The 23,574-nt window shown below is 41.2% G+C and overlaps 1 protein-coding gene across 1 annotated transcript; it reads right to left on the bottom strand.

Annotated features, from left to right (window-relative positions):
* Window positions 1-6,800: 6,800 nt before the first annotated feature.
* On the bottom strand, window positions 6,801-15,909 carry LOC147887604 (uncharacterized). Its single transcript, XM_087393059.1, has 4 exons — window positions 15,781-15,909; window positions 15,572-15,703; window positions 15,275-15,498; window positions 6,801-6,855 (listed from the first exon to the last, which is right to left on the bottom strand). Exons 1-4 carry the CDS (start codon window positions 15,907-15,909, stop codon window positions 6,801-6,803), a joined length of 540 nt encoding a protein of 179 aa, XP_087249185.1.
* Window positions 15,910-23,574: the final 7,665 nt, after the last annotated feature.

Consider the following 23,574-nt stretch of genomic DNA (forward strand, 5'->3'; position numbering starts at 1 on the left):
GGGAAAGGTTTCTCTGTGATGACCGTCTGAACTCTTTCAGGTAAGAATATTGCTTTACCCTCATCCATGCGAGCGTTTCCCTATCCTATAATCCCATTCTGTCCTGCAGCAACTGAAGGTCATGATGTACCTCGCTACTCCTCCCCGACTCCCTAACTGCCCCCTCTCCTCCCCTCTCTGCCTCACCTCTCTCTCCTCCCTCAGCCTCTCCTTGCCTCCCTCCCTTAGCCCCCTTCCCTGCCCTCTACACCCGCCTTTCCCCGCCCCCTTCTCCTGCACCTTGTCCCCCTCCGTTGCCCTCTACATCCTTAAACTCCTTCCCAAATGAAAAGTTTACTTTATGAAAATGTTGTTCGAGAATCAAAAGTATACTTTTTGGCGGCGTCATTTTCACATAGTAAATTTTAAAATATCTCTCTATAATGTTGTACTTAATGACAATTTAAATTAATAATTTAATAAAAAATAATAGTTTAATTACATTTAAATCAATAAAAGCAATTTAAATGTATGAAAAAAGTATCTGCATTCATGCATCTATGTATGCATGCATGCATGTATGTATGTATGTATGTATGACCCATGCATGACATTGATTTACCATAAGAGTCCTCTAAAATCTTCAAGATATCATAATGGTATTAACAAATCTTTTGATAGTTTTAAAACTCTAAAATCTGGTAGATATGGAGTCACACATGATGCTGCACATGCATGCATGGAACGTACATATCCTTGGTTCATCGATGAAAGGCCATTGATACATAGGGACCAGTGCACTACACTGTCCACGTGGCATGGGCATGCTCTTAAGGCTTTTATATTTATATTTATATAGTTAAGGTCTATGTATGGGATTAATCTACCATTTGAGTCTTCTTAAATCTCCAAGACTTAATAACGGTATTAATAAACACCTTTTAGAGTTTTGGAACTCCAAAATCGCCAAGACTTAATAATGGTGTTAATAAACACCTTTCAAAGTTTCAAAAAGCAACATCGGTATAATCTCAAAGTTGAAAGAACTTTATAAACACCTTGCAATAGTTACAAAGGTTTTTAGGGATGTGTTTGCGCTGAGTAAAGCATACATCTTCAAATGATGCATCTTGATCGAGGGCAAAAGAGAGGGAAAGAAGGAAAAGGGAAGGAAAGTGGGAGAGACATGGAATGGAGAGGGAAAGAGAAGAAAGGAGAGGGGGAAGCCTTGGGGAAGGAAAGAAGGTAAGGGAAGAGCGAGGGAAGGAGAGAGAGAGAGAGAGAGAGAGAGAGAGAGAGAGAGAGGGGAGGAGGAGAGGGAAGGGGAAGGGAGGGGAGAGGGAGAGGGAAGGGAGGGTAGGGTGGCTCTCTCTCTGTCGCAACATTATTTTATTTTATTTTATTTTTGCGCAACCCCTTGCATTGCTGCGGGAAGGAAAAAAGGGAAGGGGAAAAGCGAGGGGAGGGGGGGAGAGAGAGAGAGAGAGAGAGAGAGAGAGAGAGAGGGGGGGAGGGGAAGGGGAAGAGAGAGAAGAGGAAAGGGAAAGGGGAGGAGAGGTCTCTTGCGCTGCTGCGGTAGCAAGAGGAAAGGAGAGAGGAGAAATGATTTTTTAAAAATAAATTTAATTAGATACTAGGAGAGGGAAGGGAGGGAGTCTCGATGCCACAACAGTCAAAAGTTTTTTTCTTTTGGTCACTATGGCCCCTTGCGCTGCCGCGGTGGCAGTGAAATGAGGGTGGGGAGGCATGAGAGAAGAGTAGAAAAGGGTGGGGAAGTAAGGGAGGAAGGAGAGGAGAAGGAAAGAGAGAGGGAGAGAAGGGAGGAGAAAGGAGAGGAAGAGGGAGAGGGGGAACTGAGTGCAACGTGAGGGAGGGCAACGTGAGGGAGAGGGAGAGGGAGGAAGGGAGGGAGGGAACCACAATAGGGGCGAAAGTAGAAGGAAGGATGTGATTGAAAATGAATTACGGGAGAGGCGAGAGTCAATATAATACCCTCAAGGAATTCAAACTTCTCGCTTTTGAATTCAAACTTCCCGCTCGTCCCTCTCCCCCCCCCCCCTCTCTCTCTCTCTCTCTCTCTCTCTCCTCCTCTCCCTTTTCCCCATCCTTTTTCCCTTCCCCCCACCTCCCCTTCTCCCCCCCCCCTTCCCCCCCCCCTGCTCCTCCTTGTTGAGATATCGAGCTCCACTTGTGATATGCCAGGGTGACCGTTGTGCATTTATGTCACCGACTTATTAGCTGCGGATGTGGTTGGTACACCGCCCATGAATAATAGTTGGATGACAGCTATCCTTATGTACTCTAGTTCGTGGCTCAATTAGTATGCCACCTTAGTTAGCTGAGTTTGGTTTGAGACCCACATATAGGGTATTTCTATTTCTTTGTACTAGAGTTCTTTTGGCTTTCACAACTAAGAAGAGGAAAACTGTTTTCAGCCTCCACCTTTGTGTGTATTCCCCCATTGTGTATGTGAGAAAGCTGCAAGTGAGACTCCTTCCTTCTCTCCCACTATCTTCACATAGTAGTAGAGCCTGGTTCGTGGTAAGGAGCTCAAGAAAGCAAACCAAGTTCGCGGTGACCTGGTAAGAGGACCAGTGTTGCTTTCCTTTTTTGAGTTTGGGAGCAAATCTCTACAGGTAGCACAGCCGGAAAGTGCAAGAGTGCATTGTCTCAGATTGAGACGCCCTTTGCGGTGTGGCGAGAGGTTAGTATATGCTGTGGGAGAGGGCTAAGCCCATGATGACTTTATTTTTCCGATTCGAGGCCATTTCGAGGCCCGTTTTGGAGGCGGAAGTTCTCCACAAGCACTGAGAAAAAGACCTTGTTTTTGCTGTGTGACCACTGTTCTGCAGGTCGGTGAAAAGTTGCCACAGAAATTGCATCGTATGCCTGTGCGCAGAGATATTGGGAGTTATAGAATCATCCTTATTGCCTGTTGATGCAAAATTGTCACTAGGAAGTGACTGTGTGGTCAAATATACCACTTTCGTCAGTTTTGCAGAGTTGCCCTTGTGAGGCAGAAGCTCTGTTTTTTATAGTGACAGAATATTTTGCAGTGTTCTGTAATGGTGTCTAATTCTCTTTCACAGATTGTCACTGAAAAGCTTGACAAGAGTAACTTCCAAGCATGGAAGTTTAGAATGACGAATTTCCTTATGAGAAAAGGCTATTGGGAGTTCATTACGGGAAATGAAGAAGAACCAGTTCTTCCTAATGTTCCCAATCAACAGGAAATGCAGGCATTTAAAGGATGGCATGAGAGAGCCATAAAAGTTATGTACTGGCTGTCTATCAGTATTTCAGATTCTATGATTGTGCATATTCAAGATGAAAGTACGCCAAAGGAGGCATGGGATACTTTGGCAAAAATGTACAGCACAAATACGCAAGCCAGGAAAATGCACCTCAAGCAGGAGTTGCACAATGTGCAGAGAGAAAATATGAGCATCAATGACTACCACATGAAGGTGAAGAAGATTGCAGATGCACTTGCTTCTATTGGGTCGCTAGTGGAAGATGATGATTTAGTTTCTGTGACCTTGAATGGTCTAGGAAAGGATTATGCACAGTTCCGGACATCCATTGCCGTCCGTGAAAAATTTCTTGATTTTGACGAGTTGATTGCTCTCCTAAATTCTGAGGAGCAGAGAAATGGTGGTGCATCTTCTTCAGGAGGAACTTCAAAAGAAACTGTCTTCTACTCAAATGCTGGAAGAGGTAGAGGCAGAGGTAGAGGAGGCTGATCTGGAGGCCATCGTAGAAATCAGAATATGCAGCAAATTCAAGAAAAACAGTCCTATGGAGGAGGACGTGGTAACTCTAGAGGCAGGGGAGCCAAAGAGGTCGTGGTGGATGGCAAAGAGGCCAAAATGCAAACAATAATGTTGAATGCTACTACTATGGTAAAATGGGTTATATGGCTAAAGACTGCTATAAAAAGCAGAATGACATCATGAATGGAGAATTGCAGCAAGGGAATTATGCATCTTCTAGTAGACAGGGCGATGAGAGAAATGAGCATCTGTTTATGGTGCAGCACATGACCAATTCTGTTACAAGTGCAGAAGAAAGCAATGATGTGTGGTATGTTCACTCAGGTGCATCAAACCACATGATAGGTCATGCAAAATGGATGTGGGATGTAAGGAAAATGGAAAGACCACGATTTGTGGAGACTGGTGATGATATTGCACATCCTGTGCAGATTGGTAAAATTCCTTTGTCTATGCAGGATGGGAAAAAGAAATACATGTCTGATGTATTTCATGTCCCAAATATCACTAAGAACCTGGTTTTTGTTGGTCAAATGGTTGAGCAAGGCTTGCAGGTCAGATTTAATCCTCATGGATGCTTTGTTGAGGATATGAAAAATAACGGTTACTTGATAGCAAAAGGAAAGAAGAAGGGCAAGATGTTTACGTTGGATGCGGACATGCATGAATTGAGTGCAGCAATTCTTGCACATGGGACCGGTGTAGTTGCTATTGATATTTGGCATAAATGCATTGGTCATGTTAATGTACAGTGACTTAAATCAATGTAGGCCCAAAATATTGTTGCAGGATTGCCTAAATTCAAGGTTGCAGAAATGCATAAGGTATGTGAAGCCTGTCAATTTGGAAAACAGGCAAGGAAACCATTTCCTAGATATGGGATCAAATTATAGAGGTGGGGAGGAGGGCATTCCTTTTTCTAAGGTGTATTAATTAATTTGATTATTTTTAGAGGAATGGGTTAAAGCCGACGGCGCTGCCACTTAGGTGGTCATAATGTAGGCCGTTTGAGATATTAGGTTGTGCCAGACTACAATATGCTTGGCCTTTGCTCTCGTAGATGAGAGAAGTGTGTGCCTTCCTCTCGTCTCCCATGCTTGACACCTTGTTCTTGGATCCTTGTGCAAAGATTTATCTTGGGCTGCTGTTGGGACAAGCATTTCATACTGTCACTTCAGCTATCGTGACGCTTCGCCATTTTGTGTAAGTTGGAGGTGGTTTTATGAGTCTTGTAGTGTTCTGTGTTGTTGTGATTCATGAATACTTGTGATTCTATTAAAATATGGCCGTGATCACGATTCACGTTACATTGTGTGCCGGAAGTTCGCTTATCTGCTCAGTGCTCATCTCTTTGTTGCTATTTCTCTTGAGTCAACTGATGACTGCTCTATATATTTCTTCAGTGGGCTGTGATTTACAGCATCTTGGAGCCCGCACCAGTTTTTGAACAGAGCTATATCTAGCTGCAGTGCATATATACCCAGATTCATCATTTTTGGTATGAGAGCATAGTAGTTCGGTGCTTGATTCTAGACAAAGGAAACTATTCGTTCCTCAGAATTCAGGTAAGAGTTTTCTGTCACGCAAATTTCTTCACAATCCATGGAGCTTCACGGTGGAATGGGAACCGCAGTACTAGCACCTCTTGAGGCAAGTCTTGACTCTTTGTCGTGAAGATGAATGGATGTCCCTTAGACGTGGTATCCTGGTGCTTCATGGACTCGTGGCCTCTGCAATGGATTTCTCTGGGTCTTGGCCTGAGTTCAAGCCCATCTTGACGATTGTAGCTCGTATCGCTTTTTATACAGTCTGGTGTCTCATTTTTGCATGCATTTCTTTGGGCCTCTGAGGTTGCCCCGACTTCTGCCTTTGATTAATCACCTGTCTCTCATGAGTCACGATCTGGTCTATCTCTTTGGTCTATCTCTTTTGCAATGCATGATCTGAGGCTGCGTTGATGAAACAAGCTCGGGATAACCGCATTGGCAACTACTTGTGTTAGGAGTATTAGATGCACAGATCGCGCACCACCTTTCATTGACACCACCTTTCATTGAGAGCACAATCTGCACTGCGAAGACATGTGAGTCGTGAGTCATGACCAGGATTTTGATAGTGACTGCACCAGAGCTCTTGCTTTTCTTTTTGATATAATAATATATCCACACAATCGACTCCCTCCATCGACCATCCACTACTGATCACCGCCCCGTTGATTGATGCAGCCTGAATCTTGCTCTCAGTAGAAGGGCCGATACCCTTCTTCTCTCTCTCTCATGATCTAGCAGTGATGATCTTTTCTGCATCTTTCGATTGGCAGCGTCACAATTTCTCGTATGCGAGTGTCCCACTCAGGCATCTCTCCCTCTAATTTTAGACATGTAGTTTTCTCGTCCGATTCGTGTTTTTTTTTGAGCTAGTTCTTTGATTCTTTGAGTCGTTAATTCACTGTATAATCCAAGTGTTGGGGCTACTATGTTTCTATGTGGTAGTGTATGTAAAGTTGCTTGGTAGTCTTCAAAGTACTGATTAGTGCATTGAAGATGTATTCAGATACATAAATCTGAATTTGTGGCTACATTAGGTCGAGCTTTGAGGGAGATTAGGAGCTGTTGACATGTTGAAATCAGCTAATGTTGGTTGTTGGTTGTGCCAGGCAAAATCTGGTGAGAACTCAGATCATTGCCTCTTTCTTGGTTCGTTCTACAAGCTCACGGATGCCCTTAGCGATTGAAGTTTTTTCTCTACCCTCCAATGATGATGTTCTCTATTAATTTGCATATTTGTAGAGACACGTTGACAAAATTCTCTCTTAATCTACGTTGTAGCTTGGTGACGTTCTCTCTTCATCTGCATAGTTGTAGGCTGCTTGTAGAAATACAAACTCATTATGCATAAAGGAAATACAAACTCTTTCGTACATACTACGGAACATTGTCAGACATATGAAGGGGGTAATACACAATAACATTCATGTCATTCCTTGGAAAGAATGGGCATTATCCTTCCTTAAGAAATAGGTGTGTGAGCCATGGCAAAGCTTAACGATCAAGCAGGAAGCTTACCAGATGTGATTCTTAAAATCTGGAGTAGAAGGAAGCACCTTCATTGCTCAACATGCTCAGAAGTCTAGAAAAAAGAAACGAGAAAAACTACTTGCAGAATGTAGCCACTCTTAAAGTACATAGGAATAAAAGCATACATCCGCATAAGCTAGCATCATGCAGCATCCTCCAAAGACATAAAATGGAATTCAATCTGCAGTCTTTGATGAAGAGGAATCTTTCCCAATAGACCCTTATCTATGTCTATTTGAATTTTGGTCTTTCATACACCATAGCCAGTAGCTGTAGAGGATTGACTACAGTAGGGAAAGAATTAAGGCTGACATGTAGGCAGCAGATCTGCTGCCACATGGGTAGCAAGTCTTTTTAAATGTATTTATTGGTGCATTGTATAGAGTAAGTTAAAATTGGTTTGGCATGCTTTATGTAGTGTAGTATTATGATTTCAAACATGAAATAAGGGCTTGGTTCAGGAAGTGGTGTCTATTTCCTACGCTCACAAGGCAGGGGGCTAAGAGGCACCACGACCTAGGACCAAGTTTCTTAGATCTAGTTGACAAGCTGAAGAAATGTATGCTTATATATTTTTTAAAAGTTTCTGTTGTGAATATGCATATGCATCATTGTCTGTGATGTGCTCTTTCCTTTTTAATGTATTTATTGGTGCATTGTATAGAGTAAGTTGAAATTGGTTTGGCATGCTTTATGTAGTGTAGTATTATGATTTCAAACATGAAATAAGGGCTTGGTTCAGGAAGTGGTGTCTGTTTCCTGCGCTCACAAGGTAGGGGGCTAAGAGGCACCACGACCTAGGACCAAGTTTCTTAGATCTAGTTGACAAGCTGAAGAAATGTATGCTTATATATTTTTTAAAAGTTTCTATTGTGAATATGCATATGCATCATTGTCTGTGATGTGCTCTTTCTTTTTTAATGTATTTATTGGTGCATTGTATAGAGTAAGTTGAAATTGGTTTGGCATGCTTTATGTAGTGTAGTATTATGATTTCAAACATGAAATAAGGGCTTGGTTCAGGAAGTTGTGTCTGGTTCCTGCGCTCACAAGGCAGGGGGCTAAGAGGCACCACGACCTAGGACCAAGTTTCTTAGATCTAGTTGACAAGCTGAAGAAATGTATGCTTATATATTTTTTAAAAGTTTCTGTTGTGAATATGCATATGCATCATTGTCTGTGATGTGCTCTTTCTTTTTTAATGTATTTATTAGTGCATTGTATAGAGTAAGTTGAAATTGGTTTGGCATGCTTTATGTAGTGCAGTATTATGATTTCAAACGTGAAATAAGGGCTTGGTTCAGGAAGTGGTGTCTGGTTCCTGCGCTCACAAGGCAGGGGGCTAAGAGGCACCATGACCTAGGACCAAGTTTCTTAGATCTAGTTGACAAGCTGAAGAAATGTATGCTTATATATTTTTTACAAGTTTCTGTTGTGAATATGCATATGCATCATTGTCTGTGATGTGCTCTTTCTTTTTTAATGTATTTATTGGTGCATTGTATAGAGTAAGTTGAAATTGGTTTGGCATGCTTTATGTAGTGTAGTATTATGATTTCAAACATGAAATAAGGGCTTGGTTCAGGAAGTGGTGTTTGGTTCCTGCACTCACAAGGTAGGGGGCTAAGAGGCACCATGACCTAGGACCAAGTTTCTTAGATCTAGTTGACAAGCTGAAGAAATGTATGCTTGTATATTTTTTAAAAGTTTTTGTTATGAATATGCATATGCATCATTGCCTGTGATGTGCTCTTTCTTTTTTAACGTATTTATTGGTGCATTGTATAGAGTAAGTTGAAATTGGTTTGGCATGCTTTATGTAGTGTAGTATTATGATTTCAAACATGAAATAAGGGCTTGATTCAGGAAGTGGTGTTTGGTTCCTACGCTCTTAAGGCAGGGGGCTAAGAGGCACCACGACCTAGGACCAGGTTCCTTAGTTGTAGCTGACAACCTGCAAAAATATATGCTTATTTATTTTTTTAAAGTTTATGTTGTGAATATGCAGCTAGCATTATTGTTTGGTATGCATGATGTGATGTGATTATTCTTTTTTTAATAGGTTGATATCAATTTCATGTATGTTGGGCTATGATAAAGTTGTTCCATTTCTTAGATTTAGAACTATTTTTGAATGCTCTTTTGTTTTAATCCTACAGATGGTTTAGGGATGGAAGGATCTAAGCATAAGGCGATTGATTTTGAGTTATCTAAAGGACGGCGGAAGTATGTCAATCAGGTCCTTCGGGATGAGCTTCTTGCAGAGATAAATAACATGAGTGCAAAGGAGATGGAGATGACCATAGAAAGCACTTCTAGATTGCATACTCTAAAGAGCAAAGTTGTTTTGAATACAAGGCGTCAAGTAGAACTAGATACTAACAGGAAACACCTTGTAGGGATCACAAAATGGGACACTGATGTTATGCTATGGGTAGAGAGCAACATTGGGAATGTCTTGGCCTGGTTTAATGAAGCATGCGCAAGGAACCCAACATTTGCAAATGATATTAATGAGGAAAAGATGCATTTATGGAATTCCTTTTGGGCTAAAAATAAGACAAAGGTTATAAAGTCGGATGTGAAAACCATACTAGTTGTAAGTTGGGAGAAAAAGTCAGCAATTGCTTTCGGAAGGGTGGAGGAAGTAGCAAAAGGAGAAATAAGTGCAAGGATTTTGAATGGAAAAACACGAGAAGTACAAGGTAGTGATTCTCAAAAGCTACAGATTAGGGCAAGTCATATAAGCAATGTGTCCTTCATGATGTACATAACTGAAAATGAGATCCAAGTTGGTGAAAAGATGGGTTCTGGCACATATGGATTTGTCTACAAAGTACAACTCATAGGTGCTCCAGGATTATTACAGCATATATGCTGTGCTGGAAAGCAATATAAGGGTGACATAGGGGATCATACACGAGAGGCAAGGAAGGAGGCACAAATGCAAATTCGGCATCTTGTGCTTGTTCGTGTTATTGCAACAACTCCAGAAGAGCCCTTGTGGACTATCACACCATATTTTAATGGTGGTAGCTTGATGGACTTCATGAGAACTTTACCATATGAGCAAGGCAGGTTTAGGCGCTATGTTGACATAGTCCTAAAAAGAGCAAAGAAATGAAGGCAAGGGCACAAGGAACATTGGAAGATGTATGCACAAGGGAGCAAATAGAGGAAATTAACTACTTTAGTTCAAATGTGCACCACATTATACATGCACTCATTGCTGGACTAGCAAGGTTACATAAGGGTCAATGGATTCATACAGACTTACATCCTAGTAACATTCTATTAGATTTCATAGCAAATGGTGCATGTAGAGTTGGCATAATTGATTGGGGGATGGCACTAGTTTCTTCAGAGACTAGAAAAGCTTTTAAGGATATGAAGAAGACACCTCTAGAGACTGACCAACAATTTACATAAAGGAAGCATAAGAAAGAGCAAGAGCATGCACGAAAGAAGTGGTTTGCACCTGAGCTTCAATGTTTTTCTAGGAGAGGTGTGTATAGCCCTCAGTCAGACATATATGCATTAGGATGGATAATTACAGAGATTATACAGTTTTGGGAAGATGCAGTTGGGTATTTTGAACAATCTCGCCATATGCCTGATAGTGCACTATTAAAGTGTATTAAAAGACATGCCTTTGAAAAGATGATGACTGAGAATACTTTAGAGAGAATAGCACTTATGGATACCTATAGAATCCTATCAACATTTGGATGTAATGCAAGTCTAGCAATGTGACCCCTTGATGAGATGAATGTTGCTTTGAAGCTAGCAACATAGAAAATATACTCAGTCTACCTTTGAATGCTGCTTTGGATGTAATGCAAGTCTAGCAATGGGGCCCCTTAATGAGATGAATTTTGCTTTGAAGCTAGCAATATCTTGTTGTTGTATTCATGTGGTGGACTTATATTCATTTTGTATTCATATAGTAGATTTGTATGAAAATAAATTAAAGTATTTCTTCTCTTGGAAGATGTGTTATACTTGATTTGCAACACACTTGAAGTGCACATAATTTTATAAGGATAAGAATTATTATGCTATTTTTTCAGCATGTGTTTAGAGAAAAGAAATTATGTTCTATTTTATGCTCAACTAATAAAGACATAATTTTTCAAATAGGTACTTATCATGGGAAGAAAGAAGAAAGTTCAAGCTCTAGAGAAAAATACAAAAATGACATCTTTCTTATTACCTTCTACATCATTGGGCACTAATATAAACATGTTTACAACATCAAGTACACCAGAGAATTTACTCTCAAGTTCATCATCCATGAATCATGAAGCAATTTATGGGACTCCTAAACATGCTCCGAGCACAATGCATCATGCTAGAAATCAATGTTCTAGATCACTACTTAACAATGATAGTTTTAACAGGGATTTGGGTTTTCAAGTATTGGAAGCAGGGAAGATAGGATCACAAAATTGTAATCAAGGGAATGCAATTGGGATTGAAAATTCATCAGCTAGCACATCATTGACAAATAATGAGGTAGTGGATTTAACTGGATTGGAAAGTGGAAAAATGTCAAAAACAATATCATCAATGTCAACACCAATTGAAGAAGCCATTGAGAATGCATCACAAAGTTGCAAGTCTTCAAGTAAGCAGAAGAGAAAGAGAGCTTGGGATATTTGTAGGAATTTTCAAGAAGATTGGGCAGCCAAATATCCTTGGTTAGACGTAGGACAAGTGGGCAAGGAAAAAGGAGGCACGGTTACAATTGAAGATTGATACAATTGAGAAGCATTGTGGGAAGGTTTACAAGATTGTAGAAGGTACAAGTAATGAAAAGAAAGTGATCAAAGAATGGGACAAGGAAAATAACCGCCACTTAAAAAATGAGATTGAGTACAATAAGTTCTTGCTTGCACAAGAGTCTAGCATAAATAAAAGTGAAGGATCATTGAAAAAGCTTTGGGAATGTATCGATGATCAGTTTGATAGAGAAAATATAGTGTAATTCTCAACTATCATGCAAATATTTAAGCAAGGCCACTCACTGATAGACTTCTCGGGTTACCAATCATATCTTCAATTTTTGGATGTTCCTAATTTGGCAAGCATGCATTGGTCAAGGAGTAGCGCAACAGATATGGCTAACCACATGAACCAAGTCATAATTGATGACTTAAAGGAGACTTTAAAACTTGCAGTTTTTTTTTCTGTGTCATTGGATGAGTACACAGCTATGGATACTACATCGTGGTTGGGAATGCATTTGTATGTGGTGGAAAACAATAAGAGAAAACCATATTTTTTACATGTACACAAACTTGATTCAGAATCCAATGCTAATAACTTAGTGCAAGTTTTGGAGGTAGTCAATAGAGCGAGCGAGAAAAAGCGAGCGGGCCCAATGAAGCGAGCGAGTTTTTTTACAATTCGTCCGATGAGAACAAATTTGAAACCGAACTTACTATAGCAAGATGTTGTCATAATAAGCATACCAATAATCAGACTTACAATTCACCCTATCTTTCACTTGAAGAACATAAACTAATTACCAAACTCATAACATAGATGACTATTGATATACCACTTCACCCGCAAAATGCACTAGACCAAAACTTTCCAAATGTATCCATGGTTCACCACAACAATTATCAGTCTATGAACAAAATGGTGTTTTAAACCATGTTCTAATCCCCTTGACATTCATCATCAAGAAAGTAGTTGCGCGCATGTGGTTTATCTAATTGCCACTCATCATATCTCTTGTCGGCTGTCATGAATCTTGCCATTTTTTCTGCATAGCATGGCAACAAACTACAACAAAACATACATTTCAAAGGAAAGTAAGTCAAAGTGGAACAATGAAAATAATTTCTAATAAGAAGAACTTGCCATCCTTATGTGTTATACAAAAGACAATTCGCTACCAACAAAAAGCAAAAAAAATCAATTGCTAGATCAAGGCCTTACAAACACTATCCAAAGCATCAAAATTTGTACTTTCTTGATTCAAAGGCACCCGTAAATGTTCACTATCTACCATATTATAAAGATGCTAAATAACACTTTCAAAGTCCTCAATTTTAGCATTCAAAATATATAACAAAAAAACTCAGGGCCAGTAGCATACTACTCATCAAAGGGGTTTGTGACAGGTTCCACTCTCTCTTCTTCCCCCTCTCCATCATGCTCTGACCTGATCCGTTTTCCAGAATGATCTGCCACAAGTGGCTCAACAATGCTAGCCATAATACCGTTGTCTGAATCAAATGAAAAACAAGGCCTGCCAATGGCCTGACAAGCACGCATAAGAGGGGCTGTACCACAACCCATCTCTAGAACCAGCCCTCCAGGAACACAGAGAAGAGACATAATGCAACCTACAAAAAAACTACTCCTCTCTAGTCCACCTCGTGCTAGCTGAGAAGACATTGGCACGATTGTCCTTGCAGAGGGAGGTATGTAATGAGTCCAGACATCTTCACGTGGATCAATCAAAAGCTGTTGGAAAAGTGGAAAGCTCTCCTCCCAAGAAACTATTGGATTCTTCTTTGCTCTACGTATTAGAGCTAATACTGAAGATTGCATCTGGAAACCACATAGAGAAAAACATGTATAGTATATTGACTTCAACTAGCAAGCATTATAGCATGAAAGATGGCAAAGATAGCATGCATAGGACTTATCCTTCCAAACATAGCATGCATAGGACTAACGAGGAGACATTTGTCAAAGATACTTTTATCATGGAATGCAAACATAGAATGCATGGGATGGTAGCTTACCTTAACACTTTTATCATGTTCTCTACAAAATCCATATGGAAACTTGTCATGAATGATCACACGTCTGACAACCTCCAAGCCCTGGACATATGCAAACCGTTCCATCCAACCAATACATTGTCCTACAAGCAATTAATTTTATTTAAAACTAGTAGAATGGAAACAAAAAATGTGAAATGTCAATTGTGGTATTGTGCCTTACCTGCCAAAGGACATATGCATGCCAACCAACCACTATCAGACAAAGAAGCTGATGCAACTGCAAGCCCATGCCGCACATGGTCCTCGAGCAAAACATTCCAAGTAGGAGTGGATCCTCTCTCATCAAGTGGATAGCCAGATGGAAAATCGAGCAATATAAAATCTGAAGCCCACTTCACCTTCTTACCCATCCTCTTGTAGTCCTGATCTCGACTAGCCACTGTAATAAAAAACTCATGCAAAATAGCATACTTATCATTTCTTTTAGAGTCAGCAAAGTCTTTGCCCATTGCAATGTAATCTTCAACTGTACAAGCAAACAAAGGTGTGATGCCACGGGCCAAGGAAATGTCAGGTGACTGTGATCGATGGAACACGTATTGCTTCACAAGTCCCGAGATTGATTCTCCACCTATATGCAAAAGCAAATTAATTACAGGTAAAACTAGTGTTAAAGGAACAACTACATATGCAGAACACAATAACACCCTTACCTGCACTCTCTATGTGATCCATTTCATGCCGCATAGGACTAGATGGTCCCTCATCTAGAAAGAGAACAATCATAAACTTATTAATGCAATGTCAAAACAAATTGAAGACAACATCAACAAACAATCATATTGTATCTTCCTTACCTTTTTCTGTAGGATGTTCTTGTTTCTCTTTCTCTTTCTTATCTCTCCTTGAGCTTCCCTCCACTTTGTCCTTACTTGCTTCATTGGCTTTTTGTGAAGCATAAGTATTGTACAAGTCTCTTTCTCGCACCAGTACTTGTCCTTTAGGAAAATCTATCCACCAGGGACAATGTGCTAATTCCCATTGAGAGAGACGATGCATGCCAGGTGGATACATGCATGCAGCATGACCAATCTCCACCCAACTCTTGCACAAATTTGGAATGTCAGAGATCCTTTTCTCTATTGCCAAGTGGGAGAGATATCTATCAACCAAGAAACACAAAAAAATTGGATGTCCCAAACCATCAAAGGGTCAAGAAATCAAGTGGAACAACCATCAATGATTGTGTAATTACATGAATCAATAGCACAAAAATAGACAAATGAAAAATGAACCTTCGAATGAATTGACAACATACCTATAAACCACCCTATGGGCAGCCATGTCTAACTCAGATAGTCCATCTCCTTTTTTTCCACCCTTGCTCTCCATCTTTGTTTCCTTTGATCTTAGCACCACAAACATATGTTTTCTCCCCTCCAGTTTTATATCCTCCATGTATTGCTGCAATGTGTAATCCTTAGGGGTATCCAAAGGCATGCCCATTGTTGTGATCACCCTCAAATCTTCAAGCACTTTCAATGACTGTCTCTCCACCTTCTCCAAAAATATCTCTCTACTAATCCACCTAAACAGTAAAAGTTGATGCAATTTTATAATAAAAAAATAAGAGTCATGTTATTGGCAAGAAACAAACAAACACCATGAAAGATGATTTGTATTGGTAGAAGAAACACACCCTCTGTACTCAAGGTCGCCCACAGGCATGAAGTACATATCTCGCATAGGTTTAGTGGCTTCTAACAAAGAAAGGAAAATATTTTTTTTTTCTAATCTCAAATCAGACTTTGCAATGAGTTGGAGCTTCTCCAATGTCACGCAAGAGTCCGCACCATCAAAGCGCAAGGCAAACAACTTTTCCAACCAAGCCTCTCCAAGACCAGGATCTATACAATTCAACACCTATCCAAAGATGACATGTCAGTCACTTAACTTCAAAATAAATGCAACAAAATATAGAAAATTCAATTCACACCTTTCCCATCCTATCAGCAATTCTCTTTTGAATTATGGTACGCTGCTTTCCTTCTGCCTCTCCCCTTTGATCTAAAGGTAGCTTTGTAGATATTTTGTCCATTGCTTTTTTAAGCTCTGTATTGTACTCAACCTACATACAAAAGTTCCAATTAGAGAAAGCAAAGGAGTGATAAAGAAGTAAGCATCAATACAAATGCAACATTCTACCTGGAAGACAAGCCTTGCCAGATAACCTCTTGTCAATGGAAACCATGGCTTCTTCCCTTTACTCTCTTGAGCCCTCCAATTCTCTATTGATTTGATCTCACTCGAAGACAATGTTTTCATAAACACCATAGAGTCACACTCACAAATGTTGTGTGCATTTATGAGTATGTCCCTTAGACTGGGTTTGATAATGGCATGTTCATTCATGCTAGAAAACAAACAGTAAAGTACACAACCCAATCAATAAATGCAAAGTAGCATAAAACACAAATGTGGAGAAGATTCAAAGAGTCCATGTACTTACGAATTCATTCGTTGTAGCCCTGCCAAGAGAGCAATCTCACTAATTTTCCTTGGGTCAATTATTGTGCATACCACTCGTACATGTCTTTTCTTGTTTGTAGGAAAGATTTCCTTGATAACACTCATCCATGCAGTGGTCCTATGATTGCCCTCCCAAACAAATAACATCTTTTGCGACATAAAATGAAAGTCAGTGTTAGACATCACATCTTTCTCAAACTCCTCATCCACCTCTCTCCAGGTGGGAGACCAACTCTTCCTCATATCATCTGTCACAACTGTCTCCCCTCCATCACTCTTGCAGACAGATACATGCAGACAGATACAATGAAAGACCCTTTCTCTGGGAGATAGCCCTCCACTTGAAATGTACTTTTGAGTGAAGATACATCATCACGAAGTCCTCTCACTCTTGCATAAGGTATCAACCTACACAAGGGAATGCGAGGACACTGGTTTGAATCAAGCATCCTACATTTGCCAATCACATCACCTCCTCCTTCCACCTGAACTTCACTATCATCCAACTCATCCTCCTCCACTCTTGGACCTTCATCTCTTTGAGTTGATGATACTTCAACCTCTAGACCCACCACACTTTCTTGCTCTTCGGTTCCACCTACTGATGATTCAACATTGTGATCTACTTTTGTTCCTCTTGTCACCTTTGTAGAATGTGCCACTTGAACTTTTCTGCCTTTTTTTCCTGTCATCCTGAAAAGACAAAAAACAAGGCATTTTTCCAATCATAGTTCTCAAAACCTTTTCAATAAAAACCAAAACTAAAAACAAGAAACAACATGTAACAATAGATAGAGTATAACCTACGGCAGGTTCAAAGGTCTTCTCAAATCTTTCCATATGCTCAAAAAAACATGAGAGCTTTTTCACATATATATATGATAAAGGTTTTGTTTATGAAAACATATGCAATACATATCACAAGGGCAAAGCCCCAAACAGATTATGAAGTGTGTACACCTCATAAGGAAAAAGCTTCAAACAAATATCTCAAACTGCTGACATATATGAATGCAAAGGTGTGTAAACTCGCACTTATGAATAAATATCATTTTACATATCTAGACAAAAATACATGTATCTACCAATGCAATTGATTTCCAGTTTAGGGAACATTCACCCACTTGTGTCCTACAAGAAAAAGTTTCATCTCCAATGCACATAGTATATGAACTTGCAGTGGTATCTATACACTTGGATATATGGAATTGCAGTGGCAAATATGCACTTCTATGCCTACCCCTTACCCTCATGAAAAGACACCTTGAGAAGTGAAAAAGAACAGCGCGTTAACGAGCTATTCTTTTTGGCATCTCAAGTTGTCTTTCATGAAGGCTTTTCAGCAAGGCTTTTCTACTCGATCCTCCATGTATCAATACTCACAAGAGGTTGCTTCGACCATTTCATCTTTTGTCTCCAAGTATGCTTTGGTATACAGGTCTTATGGTCTTTGGAATGCTATTGGACTCTTGGAGGGATCGGTCACATGGTCTTTTGATCGCTATGCAAGGAGGGGACTATTGGACTGCCCGAGGGACCAAAATAGGCAACGCGTTAACGCGCTGTCTCTTTTGGTCTCTCATGCAATTCTAGAGCATAAATAGGACTGTCTTCGAAATGCTACCTAGATGCCGATGGTCTACAAGGTTTTCTAAAAATTTTCCTCTTATCTCTACACTTGAATATTGGACTTGCACTCGCTCATTTGTTTTGTAAACTTCTTTCATCCGTTCAAGAGTTGAATATCACTTGAATGCCTCACATGGGAGAGGGTCTTGGACTGCCTGGGGCAACAAAAGAGGCAGCGCGTTAACGCGCTGCCTCTTTTACTGCCCTCCACAATCCAAGTTCCCCTCCCTTACATGACTCTGGGTAACTCTAGCAACCACATACATGCCTCGTATATATGGTTTGTAGAATATGGGCACAAATTTTTGACGGCAAGTCCTATGAAATGAAATGATACCTCGGGCTGCTACACAACCAAGTCAACAAAAAACCTGTGAACACCATGGAGTCCTAAGCAACAACCACCGAGCAACGCAAGCAAAATGGAGTAACGAAACAAAATGGAGCAAGCAAAAGTCGTGAAGAGCCCGAGGAGATAAAATCCGACGCCAAAATATAGACTAATTAGACTATACAGAAAGGCGTACATCCCATAGCCTAGGGCAGCAAAAGAGGCAGCGCGTTAACGCGCTGCCTCTTTTGCTGCCCCAGGCTATGGTGTGTATGCCTTCCCACACTTCCCACAGTTCAAATGCTGTGGTGGCAGTTGGACTGCCTGGGGCAGCAAAAAGGGCAGCGAGTTAACGCGCTGCCCTTTTTGCTGCCCCAGGCAGTCCAACTGCCACTACATCCAAGAGAGGGCAGGAATGGAATCTCTAGCACGATAAGGATCAAGCGAGTGAGAGAGAGTGTTTTGCACAACTAATAATTGTGGGGGCAGAGCGAGGGGAAGAGGTGGAATGGATGCTGCGAGATCTACGTCTGTGGCAAAGTTGTCCCCTGCCTATCAATGAAACAGAGAAGCCATCCTGCAATGAGAAATTGATTAAACGGCCGATCTTCGAAAGATCATCATAGAGCGAAACGCTGGCCATGAAAAAAGGTGAGACAAAGGCAGGAACAAAGGAGTGCTCAACGCTGATCTCCTAATTGTGGGCGGAAATTTGAGAAACAGACACAATCGATTTGCATTTGAGGGGATGTCGCAACTGACCTGGATGCTGGGCAGGAATTGGGGATAAGCGGGAAGAAGCGAGGAAAGTTGCGACAATATGTTGTTGGGACGAGGCGACTGTTGGAGCTTTACCAGTGTCTTCTGTGAAGTTATGAAGAAAACAGAAACTCTTTCGCTTTGCCCTGCGCTGACGAAGAAAACTCACTCACTCTCTCTCTCTCTCTCTCTCTCTCTCTCTCGCTCTCTTCGGTGGGCTTTGCTGTATGCTCTCGCCGACGATGGTTGTATGCTCTCGACGATGGTTGCAAGGTCGTAGTAGCTCTTACCATGGCTGAATTGCGAGGGAGGTGGTAGGCTGTAGCTCCCACGAGAGAAGTGAGGGGGTTACTTTAAAGCTACCAAAAGAGAGAGAGAGTGCCGAAAGCAAGAGGAGGGGTGGTAGGATCGATGGGAAGGGGGCGGAAGAGTCAAAGAGAGAGAGGGAAAGGCCTGACGTTTATTCCAGGAGAAATGTCTGTCACTCCTTCTGGCTCTTTAACTGCATGATTGTTCGCCACCCTGACGTTTATTGCCTTTGCTTCCTCCGCGGCCAATCTAATCTCCGGGTACAACGTTGCAGAGAATCATAAGGGATCCGAGACCAACAATTTTCACAAGGATCGAATGCAAACAAGCCATCCGAAGAAGGCGAAGGCGAGTCGTGGTGCACGATGAGCCAAAGGCGTTCGGAGATGGGGAGAGTCTTGAAGACGTGCAGGAAGGAAGGATCCGAGAGTAGTTTCGCCCTGCAGGCCTTGTTCAGGGTGCGAGCGCGGACAAGAGAACGAAGGGGCAATCGACAGAGCACAAGACCGAGCAAGTCCTCAGGAAATCGACGCCATAACGGCTCACAGAGCAACCACTGAGCAACACTTGTTTTTCGTTGGCCGTGAGGGAGGGCTACTGCTGCACTTATTACAGTCGGGGATGGCGACATCCAAGAACAGCAGGCTCTCAAGGTCTTGGCTCCACGATGCGATGCCAAAACTTCGCAATGCTTGGCTCCACGATGCGATGCTATCATAACTTCGCAATGCTTATAAGTAACACAAGTAAACGAATATTTAAGTAACACAAGTAAACGAATATTTAAGCAAAGCCATGGGTTCTCCGAGTTGCGATGCCGTTGTCTCTCGCGCTTGAATGCCACCGCTCACGCTTGAATGCAATTATTAGATTCTTCTACCTCTAGAGTGAGACTTAGATCAAGCAAGCGAGAGAGAGAGACTTAGATCAAGAGAGCGAGAGAGAGAAGTGAGGATCTAGCAAAGAACAAGAAGTGAGGTCAGTTAACGTCAGACAAGGAATGGCTCTCCTCGAAAAGCAATTGAGTGGAGTGGCCTTATGGGTTTATGTTTCCATTATCAACCGGTTAGCTACCAACTAGACTCTAGAATGTGGATGCTAGAGCGTGCTTCTTGAGATCTTCCTCTTCTTTTATCAGCATTTACTCCTCTCGAATTCCAATGGACCTGTCACCCCGCCCAATGCTCAATCGATGGCAGGCCTAGCCTTTAGAGAAACGATTTTATCAGATTTTGCAGGCCTGGTCATTATTAGACGGTCGGAGAAGACGTGGGTATGGGTATGTGAGGAGAACACCTTGTAATGACTCATGATGGAAATAGTAATATTGCTCGTTCATGCAAATGTGAAGTAAACTAACACGTTTTGATAGTTTTCATTTTAGATATGAATTTGAAGATACTACTCATTCTAACTATTACTATTAAAATATAGTAATTATAAATCTTTAATTTTTTTCTTGATATTTTAGTCTTTCAATTATATAAATTTGAAAGTTACTTGTCTTTTTATTCATTTATATTAAATGTACACCCTTACTGAATGAAATGCATGGAGGCGTCGTTCAAGTTACTATATGCATGAAGGCATCTTGTTCAAAGATTACCATTATTCTAAACAAATAAGCACATCTTGTTCAATAAAGACTTGCAGTTAAACGACCACCTTGGATGCTAATAGTGACATCCATTTGCATTTGACACTTACAGAGACGAACTTGCTTCTTCTCTTCTCTCCCATAATCCCTCTCAGTGGCTCTTTCAACACTTCTCTTTGCTCCATTCTCTTCGGTCTCCAACACATCTATGCCATTTCTTCTTTTGCCTCCCTGCTTTCGGACCCTTTGTGTAGATAGCTTTTCTCTTGTTCTTTGGTTGGTGTCGTCTGGTGCTACATCTTGGCTCTAGCATTTGAATCATGCCTTTCTCAGTTTTCATTCGCTTTGGAGAACACGAATCATTGACCATTCGTTTTGACACTCCTTTCCTGGAGGTTTCATTGGTGGAGCTTAAGGAACACTTTCACATTGAGAACGAGGACATTGAGCTGCATCAAGAAATCGGAATAGATGAGCTTGCCATTGTACTTCCAGTGGTAAACTTAGAGGATGGTCAGAAAGGGTTCAAGATTAGTGGTAGCCAACAATCAACCTTAAGAGTTCACATGCCCTATAAAAGAGGTTCTCATGGTGACTTTATGAATCATGAACTAAATAGTGTGGTTTCACTGATAGAGAGGATGCCTTTGAATAGTTCTCTTCATGTTGCGCTCAAATCTGCAGTTCGAGTGGAGAAGGTTGCTGAGCTTCCTCTAACTTATGATGGATATATTGTCTTTGAACTTCCACCTATGCCTAAGGGTTCACCAATGTCTGGAATGGAACAGAATGCTGATGGTCATGTTTGGACAAAATATTCCACATGTTCGCAAGACTGCTTCAATGGTGTTGTGAGAATGAGTAGATGTTCAGGTTATTTGAGATGTTGTAATTTGGATTGTCCTTTCCTTGAACGAATGGGAGTTTTAAATGATACACAATGGAAAGGAAAGCTTAGGAGACCTCCTCTACCTAGTCCCATTGATCCAGCCTTGGGGTCACTTGTGTGCAAGCATTGTGATGCAATACCAGAGTGTGTTTACCTATGCAGTGCTATTATATATTATTGCTTTCCCCATGAACGAGTGAAGACAACGAGATGCGCAGTGCATGTGGGTTTCCATGACCATCCAGTTGAAAAAGGTAGAAGTCGAGCAAAGGAAATGCAAGTAGATGATCTCATTTCAATGTGTGCAAGGTTGAATGGAAATTCCTCTTGCAAAAATATCGAGGTGTCTGTGGCACAAGACCTTGTGATGGAGATGATGCTAGCAAAGGATGGGGTTGTTGTGGAGCCGCTAGATGATCAAAAGTTCGAAGAAGTGCTTGAAACCATTACACCAATGACCCAGAGAAGGAGGCTTCAGAGAGTGGTGCAGAGCGCAAGAAGTGAGGCTAGAGGAGGGGATGGTGGAATGGATTCAATACTTGATTTAAAGAGGAGATGCAAATATCCATACCTACAAAGTATCCTATTTCCTGAACAATTGCAAGATGAACAACAACCACATATCTTCAAAATGTCGACCATTGGTCCAGGATCAGGAGTTGATCTAGTGAATCGCATGCGGCCTGGTGGTAGCTTGGGATCACAATGGGTTCATTTTGACCATGTGCATCGAGTGAGGGGATGGTCAACAATGGGTGCTCATGTGTATGACCCATTCATAAGGGAACTATTAACTATAGCAATATGTGAATTCAAGGTGGAGGATAACCATGCTCAAGTTCGATTTTGGGAGCTATTGAACAATACAATGGAGAAGAATGGTTTTAAAAAACCTGAATTCCGTGGATTCATGGCAGATGGAGCAGGAGCAAATTGGCTGGCTGTCCGCACTGTTTACAATGGGGGACCGGAAAATGTGATGGATGGTAGAGAAAGAACTTGTGTTTTCCATTGGGAGATGAGTATGGTTGAGCACACCAGACGACGCATTAAGCCACAATTTCAGGAGGAGCATAAACTTCTATGTCGGAAGTGGAGAGAGGCAACAACTTCAACTTCTGCAGACCAATGCAAACAAACATTGAATTTGTATTGGTCCCCAATTCATGTGAAGGAGGGTGAGCTACTAACATTGCATACGTGGCTTGCTTGGTGGGATATTAGAGTCAACCAGTGGGGGGGAATGTTCTTGCAGCAAGAAGAGCACTCTGGATTTGTTCCTACAGTGAACCTTTCAGAGACAAAACATTCTAGCATGAGAGCAGCACATGGATATGCAAAACACATAACATTGTATGATGCTTGTGCAGCAGATCTTGCAATGAGTGTCCTTTAGAGTGCCCACTACAATGCCTTTATGAATGGAAGACACTTGGGTACAGGACCAAATTTGGATGCTCTCCGGCGAAGAATACTTGATGGTAGTGGGTCTGGTAAAGGGGACAGAAATAGGCTTGTGGATTTATCACACATAGTGATTGAAGAGGGTGGGATACAATCTCCTGAGATGAATAGGCCAATAACAGAATCGGTGAGCATAAGAAGAAAGAGGGGTTCAAAATGTTCAACATCGGTCCATGCAAATGATAGTCATCGACCAGAATACATGACAGTGACAACAAGGAGAGTGATAGGAAAAAGAAGACAAATTGATTTTAAAAGTCCATCACAGGACGTGGTTTGTAGAGAGATAGATATTCATGAAGCCAATTGGGCGATCAGGAGAACTGAACCACATAGCGTTGTCACATGCTTTGGCTACTTGGCAGAGAGTCGGAGACGATGTGGGGCACTAATCAATGCACTTGGTAGAAGTGCAAGTTATGGTGTGCCAACCCCTTGTTTTAAGGGAAGAAGGCAACATTCTCATGGAGTGACAGAGCAGTTTGTATGGTT

Source organism: Dipteris shenzhenensis, chromosome 22 (genome assembly GCF_047967505.1).
Source record: "Dipteris shenzhenensis isolate YYH24624 ecotype China chromosome 22, Dip_SZ_1.0, whole genome shotgun sequence".
Taxonomy (NCBI): Eukaryota; Viridiplantae; Streptophyta; class Polypodiopsida; order Gleicheniales; family Dipteridaceae; genus Dipteris; species Dipteris shenzhenensis.

Excerpts from the sequence above, each read along its gene's own strand:
- LOC147887604 (XM_087393059.1), bottom strand. The coding sequence starts at position 15,909 with ATGGTGTTTATGAAAACATTGTCTTCGAGTGAGATCAAATCAATAGAG. Across the intron at positions 15,704-15,780 it reads TGGCAAGGCTTGTCTTCCAG|GTTGAGTACAATACAGAGCT; the intron begins GTAGAATGTTGC and ends TTTTGTATGTAG. Across the intron at positions 6,856-15,274 it reads GGCGACCTTGAGTACAGAGG|GTGCTTCCTTCTACTCCAGA; the intron begins GTGTGTTTCTTC and ends TGAGCAATGAAG.